At 38.8% G+C, this 18,641-nt stretch overlaps 2 protein-coding genes across 2 annotated transcripts; both read right to left on the bottom strand.

The window, feature by feature from the left end:
* Positions 1-1,225: 1,225 nt before the first annotated feature.
* Positions 1,226-1,754, bottom strand: LOC103223979 (small proline-rich protein 2E-like). The gene has a single exon (XM_037997929.2). It carries the CDS (start codon positions 1,442-1,444, stop codon positions 1,226-1,228), a length of 219 nt encoding a protein of 72 aa, XP_037853857.2. The 5' UTR covers positions 1,445-1,754.
* A 13,960-nt stretch (positions 1,755-15,714) lies between these two features.
* On the bottom strand, positions 15,715-16,097 carry LOC103223976 (small proline-rich protein 2E). The gene has a single exon (XM_073008096.1). It carries the CDS (start codon positions 15,935-15,937, stop codon positions 15,719-15,721), a length of 219 nt encoding a protein of 72 aa, XP_072864197.1. The 5' UTR covers positions 15,938-16,097; the 3' UTR covers positions 15,715-15,718.
* Between the last annotated feature and the right edge of the window lie 2,544 nt (positions 16,098-18,641).

The following is an 18,641-nucleotide window of genomic DNA, read 5'->3' as shown; positions in this document are numbered from 1 at the left end:
GGGTGTTCAGGGATGGAGAATGAAAACACACTGGTTAATGAGTACAAACATACAGATATATAAAAGGAGTACATTTTAACATCTGATAGCAGAGTACGGTGACTACTGTTTACAACAACATATTGTATTTTTCAAAATAGGTAGAAGAGAGGAAAGTAAATGTTTCCAATGAAGACAGAAATGATAAATGCTCAAGGTGATGAATGCCATAAAGTTCCTAATATCCCGACTTTATCATTACACATTTGATCCATGTAACAAAATATCACATGTACCCTAAAAATGTGTATAGGTATTAGGAATCAATAAAAAATAACAAAACAGAGGCTTCTTGTTTGCTACATTAGTTACAGCCAAACCACTCTCTTGCTGGAACAAATATGATGGTGGTTGTCATGGGGAGTGATGATGATGATGATGATGGTGGTGGTGGTGGTGGTGATAATGGTGGAAAAAATGATGGTATCTTGCTGCAAATAAATTTCTATCAAAAGACAGCTAATTATGTGTCAGGCATTGTGCCAACAAAATTTCAGATAGTAATTCAATTTTATGCCTTAAACTAGTTTGTTAGGTAAAAGTTATATTGCTCACTTTACAGTAAAGAGATTGACATTCAGAGAAGTTGAATAATATGTTCCTCAAATCAATTAAACACTAATTAAGGAAAAATGAAAGGGGTTTAAATAATACAGACATAATCATTGGTATGACCCAAATTGTGAGATCCTTCCTGTGGATTAAAAAAGGGTGGAAATAAACCCAAATGATTACATAATATTGCCAATAAAGCAGATCTGAAAACAAACAAAAGATCCATTCACAAATGTATATGCATAGATACTTTATTCAGGGAGTGAAAGGAAAGTGACAACTGCACAGGTGGTAGAAGCTCATGCCCAGGGGACAGACAGACACAGGAAACATCAACAGAATTCTCCGATGGTTCCCAGGGACAGAGCTGCTGGTGTTTCTTCCAAAGCTCTGGGAACTGGCACTGCTGAGGACTTCCTTTCTAAGTCTCCACCTGGACACTGGCAGTATGGCAGCCTCAGAAAGGAAACATTTTGCTATCAGGGGTCATCAAGGGCAGATCATAGGCTAAGGGGAAAGAAGCTCCCTGTGTATCCCTTGATGGCTTTGATGAGAAGATGCAAGTGAAGCTGTGGAACGAAGTGAGCCAAATATTCTTATCCTTTCATGGTCCTGATGAATCCTGAAGCTGTTACTTGCTCTTGGGTGGACACTTTGGCTGGCAGGGTGGGGAAGGTGGCACAGGAGGACATTTCTGCTGGCACTGCTGAGGTGGGCAGGGCTGTGGACACTTTGGTGGTGGGCAGGGCTCAGGGCACTTCGGGGGTGGACACGGCTCTGGACACTTTGGCGTGGGGCACACAGGAGGTGGCTGGCAGGGCTGCTTGCACTGCTGCTGTTGATAAGACATCCTGCTGGAGTCTCAGAATCTGAAAGAAATGATACGACAGTGTTCACAGGAAAGGAATCCTCCAGAGAGAGAAACCAAAGCTTATGTAATACCATGACATATTATTTCTCCAATCTCCAAAAATTTATTTAAACTCTTAGCTCCCTTTTCATGACTTCCTGTCTTCTCCTTTCCACTTTAGCAAGTTGCTTCATCGGCCCTAGGAAATCCTGCCTTTCCTCATACAATTTTTCCGAAGAAACCATCTCTGTAATAAAGAAGCAAGCATGTTTTTCCATGCAAATAACATCTTCAGGAAAGGCAGTCACAAGTTCAGATCCCCTGGGCAATCTCACAAGCTATTCCTATCATCATTATCTGTTGTAAAGCACTGGTGGGTTGACTTGGGCACAGAGTAAGGGCTGTTCAGGAAGAAGTGCAGGCTCTCACACCTGCTAAGACACAACCCTTTGAAAAGGACACCAGGAAAATATGGAAAAGAGAAAAATACTTCATCCCTTTCTTCAAACAAAGGCTTTCCTTTTAACTTCTCTGTTCATATGGACACATAACTGTGCATTTTTTAAAAAGCAATATAAAACACTGCATCATGTAGTCTAATCCTGTAATTCCATTCACTAAGTACCATGAAACCTATGATCATAGGTTTGGATCTGCCAGACTTGCCGTATTCAGATTAAATTCAACATTTCAGGGCACAAAGAACAGAGGAACTCAAGGAAGCAGACTCACCAGGTTCTCCAAAGCAGATCGGTGCTCAAGTACCAGGAGTTTAGGAGTTGTAGAGCAGAGAACCTCTTTATAGGGCCTGCTACCCCACCCAGCAGGAAGGGGAACTACCTAAAACTGGGCTGATCCAGCAATGTCCCAACTAAAATGCAAATTTATCCATAACTGGCGTGACAGGGATTCTCAAATTGGTAAATATCCTGTTCTGGGATCTCTCCACTGGATTAAGTGCTCCTGACTCACGGAGGCTCTGCCTGAGATCTCAATTTCAGTGACTTACGGCAAAGAGGGACTTGGGGGATTCTCTAACTGGTGATCAAGGGTTCTCTTTCCTGACTGGAGGCAATGATTCCTCCCTTTCTTACACCTTCCCTAAATCATAAAACTTCCTGCCCTGATCCACGTTAGCTGAACGCCATATTGTTGTACATGAACCCATCTCCACCTCTACTTTCTTCGTACAATTTGCCAGTGTGCTAGAAGGAAGGAGAGACCTAACAAAGGCCTCAGTTCTGTCCCCAGATTTTTTTGCTAAGTTGTATGACCACAGCCAGGTCAACTCTCCTCCCTGGAGCTGTAAACAGAGGAGCATCATAATTACCTCTGGGTTTGGAGGCACTGACCACATTGCACCATCTGTTGACCCTGTTCAAGCCTGAAATTTTCTGCTCCGCCTCTATCTTTCTCTCATAGAACCCCAGATTTTACGTATATTCCTTTCCTCTTTGAGGACTGTCTTCTACAACCCTCAAAGGGGCACTTGTGTCCCAGGATAGATACCAGAGTGAGATCCAGTCTCTCCAGTACGTTTGCCACTGCTGCCATCAAGGACATGTACTAGAGCCTTTTCATTTGTAAAACTGTACTCTTATTCACCACATTAAGGAAATGGAGAAAAGGGAAACAAGGTTACAAGCTTTCATTTTAAATATTGGTATTGAACCATGCCTGTATGTTTCCCTGTGAACATCCTATAGGGAGCAAGATGCATAGACTCACAGTATGTGATGTAAATAATTAGAAGTTTTCCACAATAGAAGTCAGAGCACTTAACGTCTGAAATCAAGGGGAAAATATAAACAAAGTGTGATCCTATGTGTTTGCTTTCTCTACAGGTTTTAGTGTTTGAAAAACAGTATTTTTTTATTTGTTTGTATGTTCTTCCATTGTCTTTTCCCAAAGCCCTCTAGCCCCACAACCTGCTAGATTATCAACTCACACCCCAATGTATACCTCTCATCTGTACTTTTTATCATTGTTTACTCAATACAAATGTTATTCATGTGAATGTCTTTCACATCTTTTTAAAACTCTTCCTGCAATCAATGGGACTTACAAAACATTGTATATTAAACATTTAAAATAATGTTGCTGGAGCTTTCTCATCTGGGCCAATGATCAGGAAGCTTTCCAAGAATGTGGTTTTATAATTGAAGAAGAAGAAGGAAGAGGAAGATAAGGAAAAAGAGGAAGAGGAGTGACTCAAATTCTTTGGAGCACTCACCAGCTATCCTCCAGGTAGAGCAAGAGCACTGAATCAACCCAGCATCAGATCCCTCAGTTAAGCATGTTAGGTTTCCAGATCTGCAATTGCTCCAGTCTATGAAGAAGGGCTTTTGGCCAAGATCTCCACTGGCCAGATGCTACAGAAATAGAACTATCATGTCAGCACCTTTGCGCCAGGTGTTTACAAATAGTGTTCTCACCAAATGCTTCCTATAGACCATTACACATGCCAAGCACAGTGGGTGAAGTAAACAGACTTCTCTCAATAAGTCCCCTACTCCTCCCTAGAGCCTCACATCACATCTACAACACAAATCCTTAGAGAAACGTCTGATTTCTAACATGAAATAATGGAAAATTCTCTGCCAAATGAGATCACTGTGTGAGATAACACAGTTTGGGTCACTCCCTGAGACTCCCCTTCTGAGGACACCCCACTCAAACAGGCTGTTTATCGCAGCAGTGCAGGCACCAGAGTGGCAGCAGCCCTAGTGCTCCCAGCATCTCAGACAGGCTCACTTTACAAGTTTAGGTGGAGAACTGGAAACTCAGAGTTCCTCACAGACCAGCTGCATGAAGAGCGGCCACAACATGAAGAGGGGCAGCTACCAGTCACAGCTTCCCCTAGTTATGACATCCAGGCCCTGAGACAGAGAGCGAGGTATATTTCACACACACACACAAAAACACATACATACACACTCACACCCACAGACCATGTGTCTTTATCTGTCATCTATCTACATGTCTAAGGAGGTTAGCTTTATGTTCTTTAAGAGTCTAATAGCCTTAGGTTCATTCCTATTACTTCTACTCCATAATTTTCTAGGGGATCATTAAGTATGAATTATTAGTACTTAAAATGACAGGAAAGAACAAATAACTTTAACATTTTCTGATTCAGACAGTATATTTGAATTTTATTAATTATATTTTCACTCGTTTGTGTTTGTGTATGTTTATAATGCTATGAAGTTTACATCACATACATAGTGTTGGCTAACTACTACTACAATCAAGATACACAACTATTCCATTTCCACAAGTCTTCTCTGCTCCCCACTTATAGTTATAACCACCCCTCCCTTCCCAAATACTTACCTCTGGTAAATATTACTCTTTTATCCATCTCCATGATTTCATTATTTTAAGAATATTTGAGTGAATTTATACATCACGTAACCTTTTGAGAATTGCTCTTTTTTTCACATAACATAATGTTGTGGTGGTCCATTCACTTTGTGTAAACACTTTTAATTTTGTCTAATACTTGATTCAACATTTTATCTCACATTTCAATACTATACATTCCACTAAACAAAATAGTACTGGCAAATAAAATTTTAAAATTAAATAGAAAAAAATTAAAAAACAGAAATTATGGGAAAATATTCTCGATATGTTCAGAGATATGCTAACTGCAACTCTGCATGCATATGACATGTCTGCCTTCTGCTTTTATTTCTGAATGAAAGGCTAAGCCTCCATTGTCCTTCCATGCTGAATCTGATAAATTACAGAACATACATATCATAGAATAGTGAAGATCATTAAATTGGATGTTTTGGAAGATTATTTCATATAATTTAAAATATTCTAATTGTACGAAAAACATATGTAAAGCATGACAGCATTTTCATCAACATTTATTAAAAGGTAGGAAACATATGAAACAATATATTAAATGTTATTAATGTATGGCTGGTGAAATTACAGATGATGTTTATTTTCTTGTTTTACTTTTCAAAATATTCTCCAAATGTTACCTATTAATGAGGAAGGAATCTTAAAATTCTGCTTTGAAAAGCTGACAAGAGACAAGCCTGTCCATTGCTCAATTAGTGAGATAATGGTCTTTTTTCTTTTCAGCATTTTTGGTCAGAGATCAAGGGTGGGGCTGGATGCAAGTAGCAGTTGTTTTATTGTTATAGCTCTACATTTGATCACATCCCTTCTAAAATCTCTCTTGAAGAAAACCCCAATAATATCCCCCATCCCCATAGCAGTGACATATGTACACAGAAGCCACAGACACCCAATAGCCATATGTATGTATAAAAGAGTTCACCAAAATTGGCTGATCTTCCTAGGGTAAAAAAACAATCAGGAAAGAGTTTGTCTACTATCCAAGACCCAGACAGATAGATATCATAAAATTGGCCATAATATGATGAAACTGGAAGTAATGGATGATGGGTAGATAGGTAATAAAGATAATAGAACATAGTGATAACAATAGTACCTACCACTAAATTGTCATGAGAAAAAAAATTAAATCAGAGACTGCATATAAAGTACTTAGCACAGGCTACAGCTAGTACTCAAAATAGTAAAGAAACACATGGTTAATCAAAGAGACAGAGGCAAAACATCGATTTCAAGTTGTTTATGGTTAAGAAAGGTATTAACTTTCTCTTTAAGATTGTTTATATCATCCCTATTTTAAGTGTGTGCCAGAAGTTTTTAGGAAAAAGCAAATGAAAATATATGATTTGAATGAAGTCTGCAGAAATAATAAGATGGGCTGTTCTGCACATTTGTTCTTATGTATTAAAAATGAGAGTTAACCTAAGCAGAAACTTAAAACAAAGGATAGAAAAAAATGTTTTAATTTGTCCATGTTATTTGAACTCTCTACAGACTTCCTCTCAATTCAGTTAGTACAAGAAAAAATAAATCTAAAAACAATAAATAGCAGTATGTTGATTTGTTGATTTGCAAAATATTAACATGTATAGATATTTTTATCCTGTGTGAAAATATATATAATGGTTTATTCTGTGTGAAAAAAATATATAATGTTATCTCCCATTTAGTCTACTGTTACTGTGGTTAGCTGTTTAGGAAAATAAAAATATTGCTTATTTAAATATCACAAACTTCTGCTGGCAAATTACCTAAATTTTAGCTGAATCCTTATAAAAAACTGAATACCTCATTAGCACTAATCTTTCCAAAATGTATAAACCTTATAAATTCTACTTTTATTTTCTCTTTATGTTAGACCTGAATATTTAAGAGCAAAATTTAAGAGCTATTAGTAATATAAAGTACTTCAGTATGCTTAGTGTTAATGAGATTAAGAAGGTTATGTGGTAAATGATGGAATTAATCAGACACTTCTCCTTGTAAGAATCCTTTCAACACAGTGAATGTGCATAGGCTGTGGTCTCCCTCAAAAAAAAAGTCAAAAGGAAAACAAAGAAACACAAACAAAACTGTGAACAAAATTTGGAGAGAAAAGACTGTCTGAATTCTAACATAGGACAAGAGACCTGAAAATTCTACTGTTAGTTGGAGAATGGTTAAATAAAATATAAACACTATTAAAAAATCCAAACTAACTTACAATCTTAAAAGATAAACATAATTTTATAATATGATCCCACAATAGCACATTCAAAAATTGATCTAGTACATTTTAAAATATCTCGACAAAAAATAATGTGCATTGAAATACTTATAGCAGCTTTAGTCATAATATCCACTACTTGTGATCTACCAAGATGTCCTTCAATAATTGAATCAATAAACTGTGGTACATCACAACCAAGCAGTCGAATGCTGTGCAGTGATAACATGGAATGACGTGTCAAGACTCACAAAGACGTGGTTGAATTTGAAATGCAAACAGATACGTAAGAAGTCAGCCTCAAAGGCTGTAGGCCCATTTATATGATTTCTGTAAAAGGCAAAATTACACTTCCAAAAAGTGCAACAGACTCCAAGTTCAATGAATTCGGTGGCACCCGCCGTGACACACATTATAATCAAATTATCAAAAGAGATAATCTTGAAAGTAGTAAGAGGGAAGTGAACCATCATATCTAAGAAATCCTTAAGAAGTAGGTGACCAAATGCTCATCAGAAACCTTGGAGATCAAGAGGTAGTGGGATGACATATTTAAAGCCCTAAAAGAAAACACTTTCAACCTAGAATTCTATACACGGCAAAACTGTCCTTTAAAATGAAGGCAAAATTATGGCATTTCCAGAAATTAAAACTTGATGCATTTCATTGGCCCTGGATTTTGTGTATAAGAAATTATAAAGAGAGATGCTCAGGTTGAAATAAAAGGATGCTGGAGAGAAACTACATGAAGGTATAAAAATCTCTGATAAATGTACGCTGGTATATAAAAGCCAGCATTATTGAAATTTTAGCTTGTAACTCCACTTTTTACTTTCTACAAGATTTAAAATGCAAATAAATACAATATAATTACAAGTCTAAGTTAGTGAACACACAATGTATAAAGAAGTAATTTGTGAACTCAACATAAAAACAGGATAGGGCTGTATGAGTCAACTTTGCTTTTTTTTTTTCCTTTTTGACAATCTCACTGCCTCACCCAGGGTGGAATGCGGTGGTATAATCTTGGCTCACTGCAACCTCCACCTCTGAGCTCAAGCAATTCTCTTGCCTCAGCCTCCTTAGTAGTGAAATTACAGGCATGTGCAACCACACCCAGGTAATTTTTGTATTTTTAATAGAGACAGGGTTTCGCCATGTTGTCCAGGTGGGGTATGAGTCAACATTTCAATGCAATCAAAGTTAAATGAGCTAACAAATGGAGAACTCCAGTAGGGCAGCCACCCAGGGTCACCCACCGGCCCACCTGCTCACTCCTAACACTGCAGCTTACCCTGGGCCCAGAGTAACATGCCATATCACTTCGCCAGCAGGTGAGTGCATGAGTGGGTTTTGCTTTCCTCTCGTCACCAGTATACGTGAGAGTGTGCATCCTGCCCTGTCACTGCTGCAGTGTGAGTACAGTCAGCCCATTCTCCCTGATGATAGCCATTGCAGTCACAGATGGTTGCAGCCATCCAGCCAACCCCAACCCTGCCAGTCCACCGCCCATGCCAGTGTATACCCTTGTGCCAACACTGCCATGGGAGTGAAACTAGGCACTGAAAACAATGGAAATTCTAGCACCCCAAACAACCACCCTAACTGCAGCACACATCAAAAGGGCACAGACCTGCACCCACCAGCACCCTACCATATACCAACAACACTACAAGTGTGACAACACACACAGTAACCAGCAGGGACCCCCTACACCCCCAAGCCACATTGCCTCCACCACTGTGGTGAACATCCCCACAGAGGCAGGTACCCTAGCACCTGCAAGAACACTGCCCCCAGCCCAATAGTATGCACCCTGCCATGCTGCCACTGCTCTTGGCACATACAAACAAGAATGGACCCCACTGTCACCACACTGCAAAACACCTTGGCTGACACCACCCATTGGAATGTAGTGAACAGGGTTCGAGGAGCACCTCAGCCTCCATAGCACAGTGGATTCCTAACCTGAGGGAGCCAAAGGACAAAGTCAAGCCTGACACAGTTCCCTCAGAGTTATGGCGTGCAGTCCAGGAGTTGGGAGCTGAGTGTTGGGACCCTAAAATCTTTCAGAAATGAAGCCAGTCATCTGAATTGATGTTATACCACAATCACAACCTCAAGGTTATCAAATGAGATAAAAGGAATTAAAAGCCACCCAAATATCAGCAACTTCAAAGATTGAAGGAATATAAGCACATGAAGATAAGAAAGAATCCGCACAAGAACTCTGACAACTCAAAAAGCCGGGGTGTCTTTGTTCCTCCAAACAATCACACAACCTCTCTAGCAAGGGTTCTGTACTGAGCTAGAATGGCTGAAGTGGCAGAAATGGAATTTCGATATGGATAGGCAGGAAGATCATTGAGATGTAGGAGTATATTGAAACCCAATCCAAGGAAGCTAAGAATCACCATAAAACAACACAGGAGCTGACTGACAAAATAGCCAGTAAAGAAAAGAACATAACCTACCAGATAGAGCTGAAAAACACTACAAAATTTATTGTTTGTTATGTTCTAATGCAATCACAAGCATTAATACCTGAATAGACCAAGCAGAAAAAAGAATCCCAGAGCTCGAACACTGACTTTCTGAAATAAGACAGTCAGACAAGAAAAGAGAGAAACGAATGAAAAGGAATGAATGAAGTTTCAGATAAATATGTTATTTTATAAAGAAATCAAATTAGTGATTCATTGGTGTTGCTGAAAGAGATGGGAAGAATGTAACCAACTTGAAAACATGTTTCGAGATATCATCCATGAGAACTTACCCAATACAGCTAGAGAGGTAGACATTCAAATTCAGAAAATGCGGAGAACTCTAGTAAGATACTACAGAAGAACATCATCTGCAAGGCACATAATCATCAGATTCTTCAAGGTCAAATGAAAGAAAAAATACTAAAGGCAGCTAGAGAGAAAGGTCAGGTCACCTATATAAGGAAGCCCATCAGACTAACAGCAGACCTCTCAGCAGAAACCATATAGTCCAGAAGAGATTGGGAGCCAATATACAACATTCTTTTTTTTTTTTTTTTTTTTTTTTTTTTTTTTTTTTTTTTTTTGAGACGGAGTCTCGCTCTGTCGCCCAGGCTGGAGTGCAGTGGCGCAATCTCGGCTCACTGCAAGCTCCGCCTCCCGGGTTCACGCCATTCTCCTACCTCAGCCTCCCCAGTAGCTGGGACTACAGGCGCCCGCCACTGCACCCGGCTAATTTTTTTTTCTATTTTTTAGTAGAGACGGGGTTTCACCATGGTCTCGATCTCCTGACCTTGTGATCCGCCCGCCTCGGCCTCCCAAAAAGAAATATCAACCCAGAATTTCTTAACTAGTCAAACTCAGTTTCATAAGTTAAAGAGAAAAAAGATCATTTTCAGACAAGCAAAGGCTGAGGGAATTTGTTATCAGTAGAGTTACATTACTAGAGGGAACAGTAAATATAGAAAGACAATTACCAGCAACTACAGAAACACACTTAAGTACACAACCAGTGACACTATAAAGCAACCACATAAATAAATTTTCAGAATAACCAGCTAACATCATGACATAATCAAATCCACATGTATCAATATTAACCTTGAATGTACATGGGATAAATGCCCCAATTAAAACCTAGAGTGGCAAGCTAGAAAAAGAACCAAGATCCATTCGTATGCTGTCTTCAAGAGACCAAACTCACATACAATGACCCACATAGGCTCAAAGTAAGGGGATGGAGAAAAATCTACCAAGCAAACAAACAAACAAACAAAAAACAAACAAACAGAAAAAAGCAGGGGTTGCCATCTTAATTTCAGTCAAAAGAGACTTTAAACCAACAAACATCAAAAAAAGACTAAAAACAGCCTTACATAATGGTAAAGGGATCAAATCAACAAGAAGAGCTATCTTAAATATATGTGCACCCAACACAGGAAAACTCAGATTTATAAATCAAGTTCTTAGAGACCTTCAAAAAGACTTAGACTCCCACATAATAATAGTGAGAGACTGAAATATCACATGGACAGTATTAGACACATCATAGAGACAGAAAATTAACAATGCTACTCACTACCAAAACTTAGCACTGGATCAAATTTACCTGCTAATAATCCATAACTGTCCACCTAAAAACAACAGAATATATGTTCTTCTTATTGCCACATGGCACATAATCTAAAATCCATCACATGATAGGATATAAAATTCTCCTCAGCAAATACAAAAGGACTGAAATCATAACAACCAATTCCTCAAGCCAGAGTGCAATGAAATTAGAAATCAAGACTAAGAAATTCACTCAAAAACACACAATTAATTAGAAATTCAGTAACATGTTTCTGAATGTCTTTTGGGTAAGTAATAAAATTAAGGAAAAAATCAAGAAGTTATTAAGCTACAAAACACCAGAAGCTCTGGGCCACAGCTAAAACAGTGGTAAGAGGGAAATTTATAGCACTATAACACAGTGAAACCCCATCTCTGCTAAAAATATTGCAAGCTACACATCTTATAAAGGTCTAAGATCCAACATCTATAAGGAATTCCAACAAATTTACAAGAAAAATAAACAACCCCTTTGAAAAGTGGACAAAAGACAGGAACAGACACTTTCAAAAGGAGACATACATGTGGCCAAGAAGCATGTGAAAAAAAGTTCAATGTCACAGATCACTGGAGAAATGCAAATCAAAACCACGGTGAGATAGAGTCTCACACCGGTCAGATGGCTATTATTAAAAAGTCAAAAAAAAAAATAAGAGGTACTAGAGAGGTTGTAGAGAAAATAAATGCTTATACACTGTTGGTGGAAGTGTAGATTTATTCAAAAATTGTGGAATACAGTGTGGCAATTACTCAAAGAACTAAAATTAAAGAACTACCATTAAAACCAGCAATCCCATTACTTGGTATATACCCAAAGGAATATAAACCACTCTATCATAAAGATACATAAATGTGTTATGTTCATTGCAGCACTATTCATAATAGCAAAGACATAGAATCAAACTAAGTGCCCATCAATGATAGACCAGATAAAGAAAAAGTGGTACATATGCACCGTGAAATACTATGCAGCCATAAGAAGATATGAGACTGTGTCCTTTACAGGTACATGGATCGAGCTGGAGGCCATTACCCTTAGCAAACTAAGCAGAAACAAAAAACCAAATATGACATGTTTTCACTTATAACAGCAAGTTAAATGATGAGAACACATGGACACATAGAGGGGAACTGCAGACAATGGGGCCTACCACAGGGTGGTGGTTATGGGGAAGGAAAGGATCAGATAAAATAACTAATGGGTACTAGAATTAATACCTAGGTGATGAAATCGCTGTATGATAAACGCCTGTGACACAAGTTTAACTATGTAACAAACCTGCACATGTACCCCTGAACTTAAAATAAAAGTTTAAAACAAAGTAGCAGGTGCTGAAGAGGATGTAAAGAAAAAAGTCTTATATGCTCTTGGTGGGAATGTAAATTAGTACAGCCACCACAGAAAACAGTAAGAAGATTTCTCCAAAAAAACTAAAAATGTAACTATCATTCAATCCAGCAATCCAACTGCTGTGTATCTATCCAAAGGAAAAAGAAATCAGATTATGAAAAGGATGCCTAAACTTCCATGGTTATTGAAGCACTATTCACAATAGCAAAGATGTGTAACCTAAGCATCTATTAACAAATAAATGGATAAAGAAAATATTGTATGTACACACAATGAAATACTATTCCATTGTAATAAAAAGAATGAAATCCTGTCATTGGAAGCAACATGGATTCAATTGGAGGTCATTATGATAAGTAAAATAAATCAAGCAGAGAAAGACAAATATTGCATGTTTTCACTTATATGTGGGAGCTACAAAAGCTGATCGATAAAGGTAAAGAGTAGAATGATAGATACCAGAAGCAGCAAAGGGTGTTCAGGGGGTGGAGAATGAAAAAACCCTGGTTAATGAGTACAAACATAGACATACATAAAAGGAGTAAGTTTTGTTTGTCAAAGATCAGATGGTTATAGATGTGTTATTTCTGAGACCTCCATTCTGTTTCATTGGTCTATATATCTGCTTTGGTACCAGTACCATGCTGTTTTGGTTACTGTAACCTTGTAGTATAGTTTGAAGTCAGGTAGCATGATGCCCCTAGCTTTGTTCTTTTTGCTTAGGATTGTCTTGGCTATGCAGGCTCTTTTTTCGTTCCATATGAAATTTAAAGTAGTATTTTCCAATTGATGGGGATAGCATTTAATCTCTAAATTACTTTGAGCAGTATGACCATTTTCATGATATTGATTCTTCTTATCCATGAGCATGGAATGTTTTACCATTTGTTTGTGTCTTCTCTTATTTCCTTGAGCAGTGGTTTGTAGTTCTCCTTGAAGAGGTCCTTCACATCCCTTGTAAGTTGTATTTCTAGGTATTTTATTCTTTTTGTTGCAATTGTGAATGGGAGTTCACTCATGATTTGGCACTCTGTTTGTCTGTTATTGGTGTACAGGAATGCTTGTGATTTTTGCACATTGATTTTGTAGGCAATACCATTCAGGACATAGGCATGGGCAAAGATTTCATGACTAAAACACCAAAAGCAAATGCAACAAGAGTCAAAATTGACAAATGGGATCTAATTAAACTAAAGAGCTTCTGCACAACAAAAGAAACTATCATCAGAGTGAACAGGCAACTTACAGAATGGGAGAAAATTTTTTCAATCTACCCATCTGACAAAAGGCTCATATCCAGAATCTACAAAGACCTTAAACAAATTTGCAAGAAATAAACAACCCCATCAAAAAGTGGGCAAAGGATATGAATAGACACTTCTCAAAAGAAGACATTTATGCAGCCAACAAACATACGAAAAAAAGCTCATCATCACTAGTCATTAGAGAAATGTAAATCAAAACCACAGTGAGATACCATCTCAGGCCAGTTAGAATGGCGATCATTAAAAAGTCAGGAAAACAACAGATGCTGGAGAGGATGTGGGGAAACAGGAATGCTTTTACACTGTTGGTGGGAGGAAGTATAAATTAGTTCAACCATTGTGGAAGACAGTGTGGTGATTCCTCAAGGATCTAGAAATAGAAATACCATTTGATCCAGCAATACCATTACTGAGTATATACCCAAAGAATTATAAATCACTCTACTATAAAGACACATGCACATATATGTTTATTGTGGCACTATTCACAATAGCAAAGACTTGGAACCAATCCAAATGCCCATCAATGATAGACTGGATAAAGAAAACGTGGCACCTATACACTGTGGAATACTATGCAGCCATAAAAAAAGATGAGTTCGTGTCTTTTGCAGGGAGATGGATGAAGGTGGAAACCACCATTTTCAGCCAACTAACACAAGAACAGAAAACCAAACACCACACGTTCTCACTCATAAGTGGGAGCCGAACAATGAGAACCCGCAGACACAGGGAGGGGAACATCACACACCAGGGCCTGTCGGGGAGTGAGGGGCTACAGGAGGCATAGCATTAAAAGAAATACCTAATGTAGATAATGGGTTGACGGGTTCAGCAAATGACCATGGCACATGTATACCTATGTAACAAACCTACACATTCTGCACATGTACCCCAGAACTTAAAGTGCAATAAAACACTTTTTACAAGGAGTTTTAAATGTTTCCAACAAAGAGAGAAATGATAAATGCTCAAGGTGATGAATGTCCTAAATTTCCTAATATCTTGACTTTATCACTACACATTTGATCCATGTAACAAAATATCACATGTACCCCAAAATGTGTATAGGTTTTAAGAATCAATAAAAAATAGCAAAGAGAATCTTTTTATTTTCCATATTAGTTACAACAAAGCCACTCTATTGCTGGAACAAATATGGTAGTGGTTGTCATGGGGAGTGGTGATGATGATGATGATGATGATCATAATGGTGGAAAAAATGATGATATGTTGCTGCGAATAAACCTCTATCAAATGGCAGCCAATTATGTATTAGGCATTGTGCCAATAAAATTTCAGATAGTAATTCAATTTTATGCCTTAGACAAGTTCGTTAAGTAAATGTTATTTTGCTCACTTTGCAGTAAAGAGATTGACATTCAGAGAAGTTGAATAATATGTTCCTCAAATCAATCAAACACTAATTAAGGAAAATAAAACAGGTTTAACATCGTACAGAAATAATCTTTGATATGTCCCAAATTGTGAGATCCTGCCTGTGGATGAAAGAAAGGTGGAAATATGCCCAAATTATTATAAAATATTGCAATAAAGCAGATTTGAAAAGAAATAAAAGATCCATTCACAAATATTATGCATAGATACTTTATTCAGAGAATGAAAGGAAAGTGACAACTGCACAGGTGGTAGAAGCTCATGCCCAGGGGACAGACAGGCACAGAAAACATCAACAGAATTCTCTGATGGTTCCCAAGGAGAGAGCTGTTGCTCTTTCTTCTGAAGTTCTGGGAGCTGGCACAGCCCAGGACTTCCTTTGCTCAGTCTCCACCTGGACAGTGGCAGTATGGCAGCCTCAAAAAGGAAAACTTTTGCTATCAGGGATCATCACAGGCAGATAAAAGCTCCCTGTGTGTCCCTGGATGGCTTCGATGAGAAGATGCAGGTGAAGCTGTGGAATGAGGTGAGCCAAATATCCTTATCCTTTCATGGTCCTGATGAATCCTGAAGCTGTTACTTGCTCTTGGGTGGACACTTTGGCTGGCAGGGTGGGGAAGGTGGCACAGGAGGACATTTCTGCTGGCACTGCTGAGGTGGGCAGGGCTCTGGACACTTTGGTGGTGGGCAGGGCTCAGGGCACTTCGGGGGTGGACACGGCTCTGGACACTTTGGCGTGGGGCACACAGGAGGTGGCTGGCAGGGCTGCTTGCACTGCTGCTGTTGATAAGACATCCTGCTGGAGTCTCAGAATCTGAAAGAAATGATACGACAGTGTTCACGGGAATGGACTCCTCCAGAGAGAGAAGCCAAAGCTTGTGTAATACCATGGCATATTATTTCTCCTGTCTCCAAGAAATTATTTAAACTCTTAATTCCCTTTTCAAGACTCCCTGGTTTCTCACTTCAACTTCAGCGAATTACTTCATTGTCCCTGGGAATTCCTGTGTTTTCTCATATAATTTTTCCAAAGAAAATACCTCTGTAGTAAACAACCAAGCATGTTATTTCTATGAAAATAACATCTTCAAGAAAGGCAGTCACAAGTTCAGATACCCAGGGCTACCTCACAAGCTATTCCTATCATCGTTATCTGTTGTAAAATCCCAGTGGGTTGACATGGGCACAGAGAAAAGGGCTGTTTGGGAAGAACTGCATGCTCTCACACCTGCTACGACATAAACCTTTGAAAAGTACACCAGAAAAGCAAAGAAAAAAGAAAAATACTTTGTTATTTTATTCTTGTTCAAATCAAAGCTTTCCCCTTAACTAACTTCTCTGTCCATTTGAACCCCTAGCTGTGTACCAAAAGAAAGCTAAAATAGCATATCATTGTGCTCTAATTCTACATTTCCATCCACTAAATAGCATCAAATCAACATTCATAGGATTGAATCAACCAAACTTGCTGTACTCAGATTAAATTCAACATTTTAGGGCACAAAGAACAGACGAACTCAAGGAAGCCAACTCACCAGGTTCTCCAAGGCAGATTGGTGCTCAGGTACCAGGAGTTCAGGAGCAGTGCAGCAGAAAACCTCTTTATAGGGCCTGCTGCACCACCCAACAGGAAATGGAACTGCCAAAAACTACACTGATCCAGTATTGTCTTAAGTCAAATGCAAATTTATCCATAACTGGCCTGACAGTGACTATCAAACTAGGAAATATCCTGTTCTGGGATCTCTCCACTGGGTTAAGTGCTCCTGACTCACAGAAGCCCTGCCTTAGATCTCAGTTTCAGTGACCTATGGCAAAGAGGGAATTGGGGAATTCTCTAAATAGTGGTCAAGGGCTCTCCTTTTTGACTGGGGGCAATGATCCTTTCCTGTCTTACACCTTCCCTAAATCATAACACTTCCTGCCCTGATCCACTTTAGCTGAATGCCATATTGTTGTACATGAACCCATCTCCACCTTTGCTTTCCTTATACAATTTGCCAGTGTGCTAGAAGGAAGGGGAGACCTAACAAAGGCCTGAATTCTGGCCCCAGATTTTTTTTTTTTTTGCTAAGTTGTGTGACCACAGCCAGGTTACCTCTCCTCCCTGGGATTATAAGCAGGGGAGAATCACACTTACCTCTGGAGTTGGAAGCTGACCGCTTTGTGCCATCTGCTGACCCTGTTCAAGCCAGAAACTTTCTCCTCCACTTCTATCTTTCTCTCTCAAAGGACCCTGGATTTTATGATTTTCCTTTCCTGTTTGAAGCTATCTCCTCCATCCAATTTGTACTGGCAATTGTCACCCGGGACAGATTCCAGAGTGGGAGCCAGTCTCCCCAGCACATTTGCTACTTGCTGCCATCAAGGATGTGTACTATTGTCTTTTTATTTATAAAAATGTATTCTTAGCCACCACATTAAGGAAACGGAGAGACGTGAAACAAAATTACAAGCATTCATGGTATTGAACCATGCCTATATGATTCCCTGTAACCATCCTACAGAGAACAAACTGCACAGACTCACATTATCATATGTAAATAATTAGAAGTAGGTTTGCAGAGTGGAGATGGTCAGAGCACTTAAATTCTGAAATCTGGGGGAAAATAGAAACTAAGTATAATCTAAAATGTATTCTTCCTCTCTATTTCCAAACAGGTTTTAGGAGTTTCTCGGTGTTTTTTAATTTGTTTTCATGTTCTTTCTTTGTCTTTTCCATAAGCCCCCTAGTCCCTGACCTGCTAGATTATCAAGTCACACCCCAATGTACACCTCTCATCTATCCATTTTGTTACATATTGTTCACTCAGCATATATATTGTCAACACATATAGTGACTCCTCTTTCATATCTTTTGTAAACTCTTCCTGCACTCAGTGAGGCTTACTAAACACGGTATGTTGAATATTTAAGGTAATGTTGCTAGAGCTTCCTTCGACCAATAACAGGAAGCTTTGCAAGAATGTGGTTTATAATTAGAGAAGAAGAAAGGAAAATGAGGAAGAGGAAAGACTCAAAATCATTGGAGCAGTCACCAGCTATGCTCCAGGAAGGGCAGGAGTGCTGAATCAACCAAGCATCACATCCCTCAGTTAAGCAGGTTAGGTTCCCAGAACTGCCATTGCTCCTGTCAGTAAGGAAGGGCTTTGGGGCAAGATCACTACTGGCCAGGACAGTACAGAAATAAAAACATCACGTCAGCGTCAGCACCTTAAAGTGAGGTGTTTACAAATGACGTTCTCACCAAATGATCCCTACAAACTATTACACATGCCAAGCACATCAGAGGACAAAGTAAACGGCCTTTATTCAATAGGTCACCTACTACTCCCCAACAGCCTCACATCACATCTAAAACACAAATCCTTAGAGAAATGTCTGATTTCTAACATGCAAAATTGGAGAATTTGCTGCCAAATGAGATCACTGTGTGAGATAACACAGTTTGTTTCACTCCCTGAGACTCCCCTTCTGAGAACACCCCACTCAAAAAGGC

The sequence above is a fragment of the Chlorocebus sabaeus genome, chromosome 20 (assembly GCF_047675955.1).
Source record: "Chlorocebus sabaeus isolate Y175 chromosome 20, mChlSab1.0.hap1, whole genome shotgun sequence".
Classification (NCBI taxonomy): Eukaryota; Metazoa; Chordata; class Mammalia; order Primates; family Cercopithecidae; genus Chlorocebus; species Chlorocebus sabaeus.
The sequence above is the reverse complement of the archived record's forward strand: the minus strand, read 5'-3'. Positions and strand labels throughout refer to the sequence as shown.

Excerpts from the sequence above, each read along its gene's own strand:
- LOC103223979 (XM_037997929.2), bottom strand. The coding sequence starts at position 1,444 with ATGTCTTATCAACAGCAGCAGTGCAAGCAGCCCTGCCAGCCACCTCCT.
- LOC103223976 (XM_073008096.1), bottom strand. The coding sequence starts at position 15,937 with ATGTCTTATCAACAGCAGCAGTGCAAGCAGCCCTGCCAGCCACCTCCT.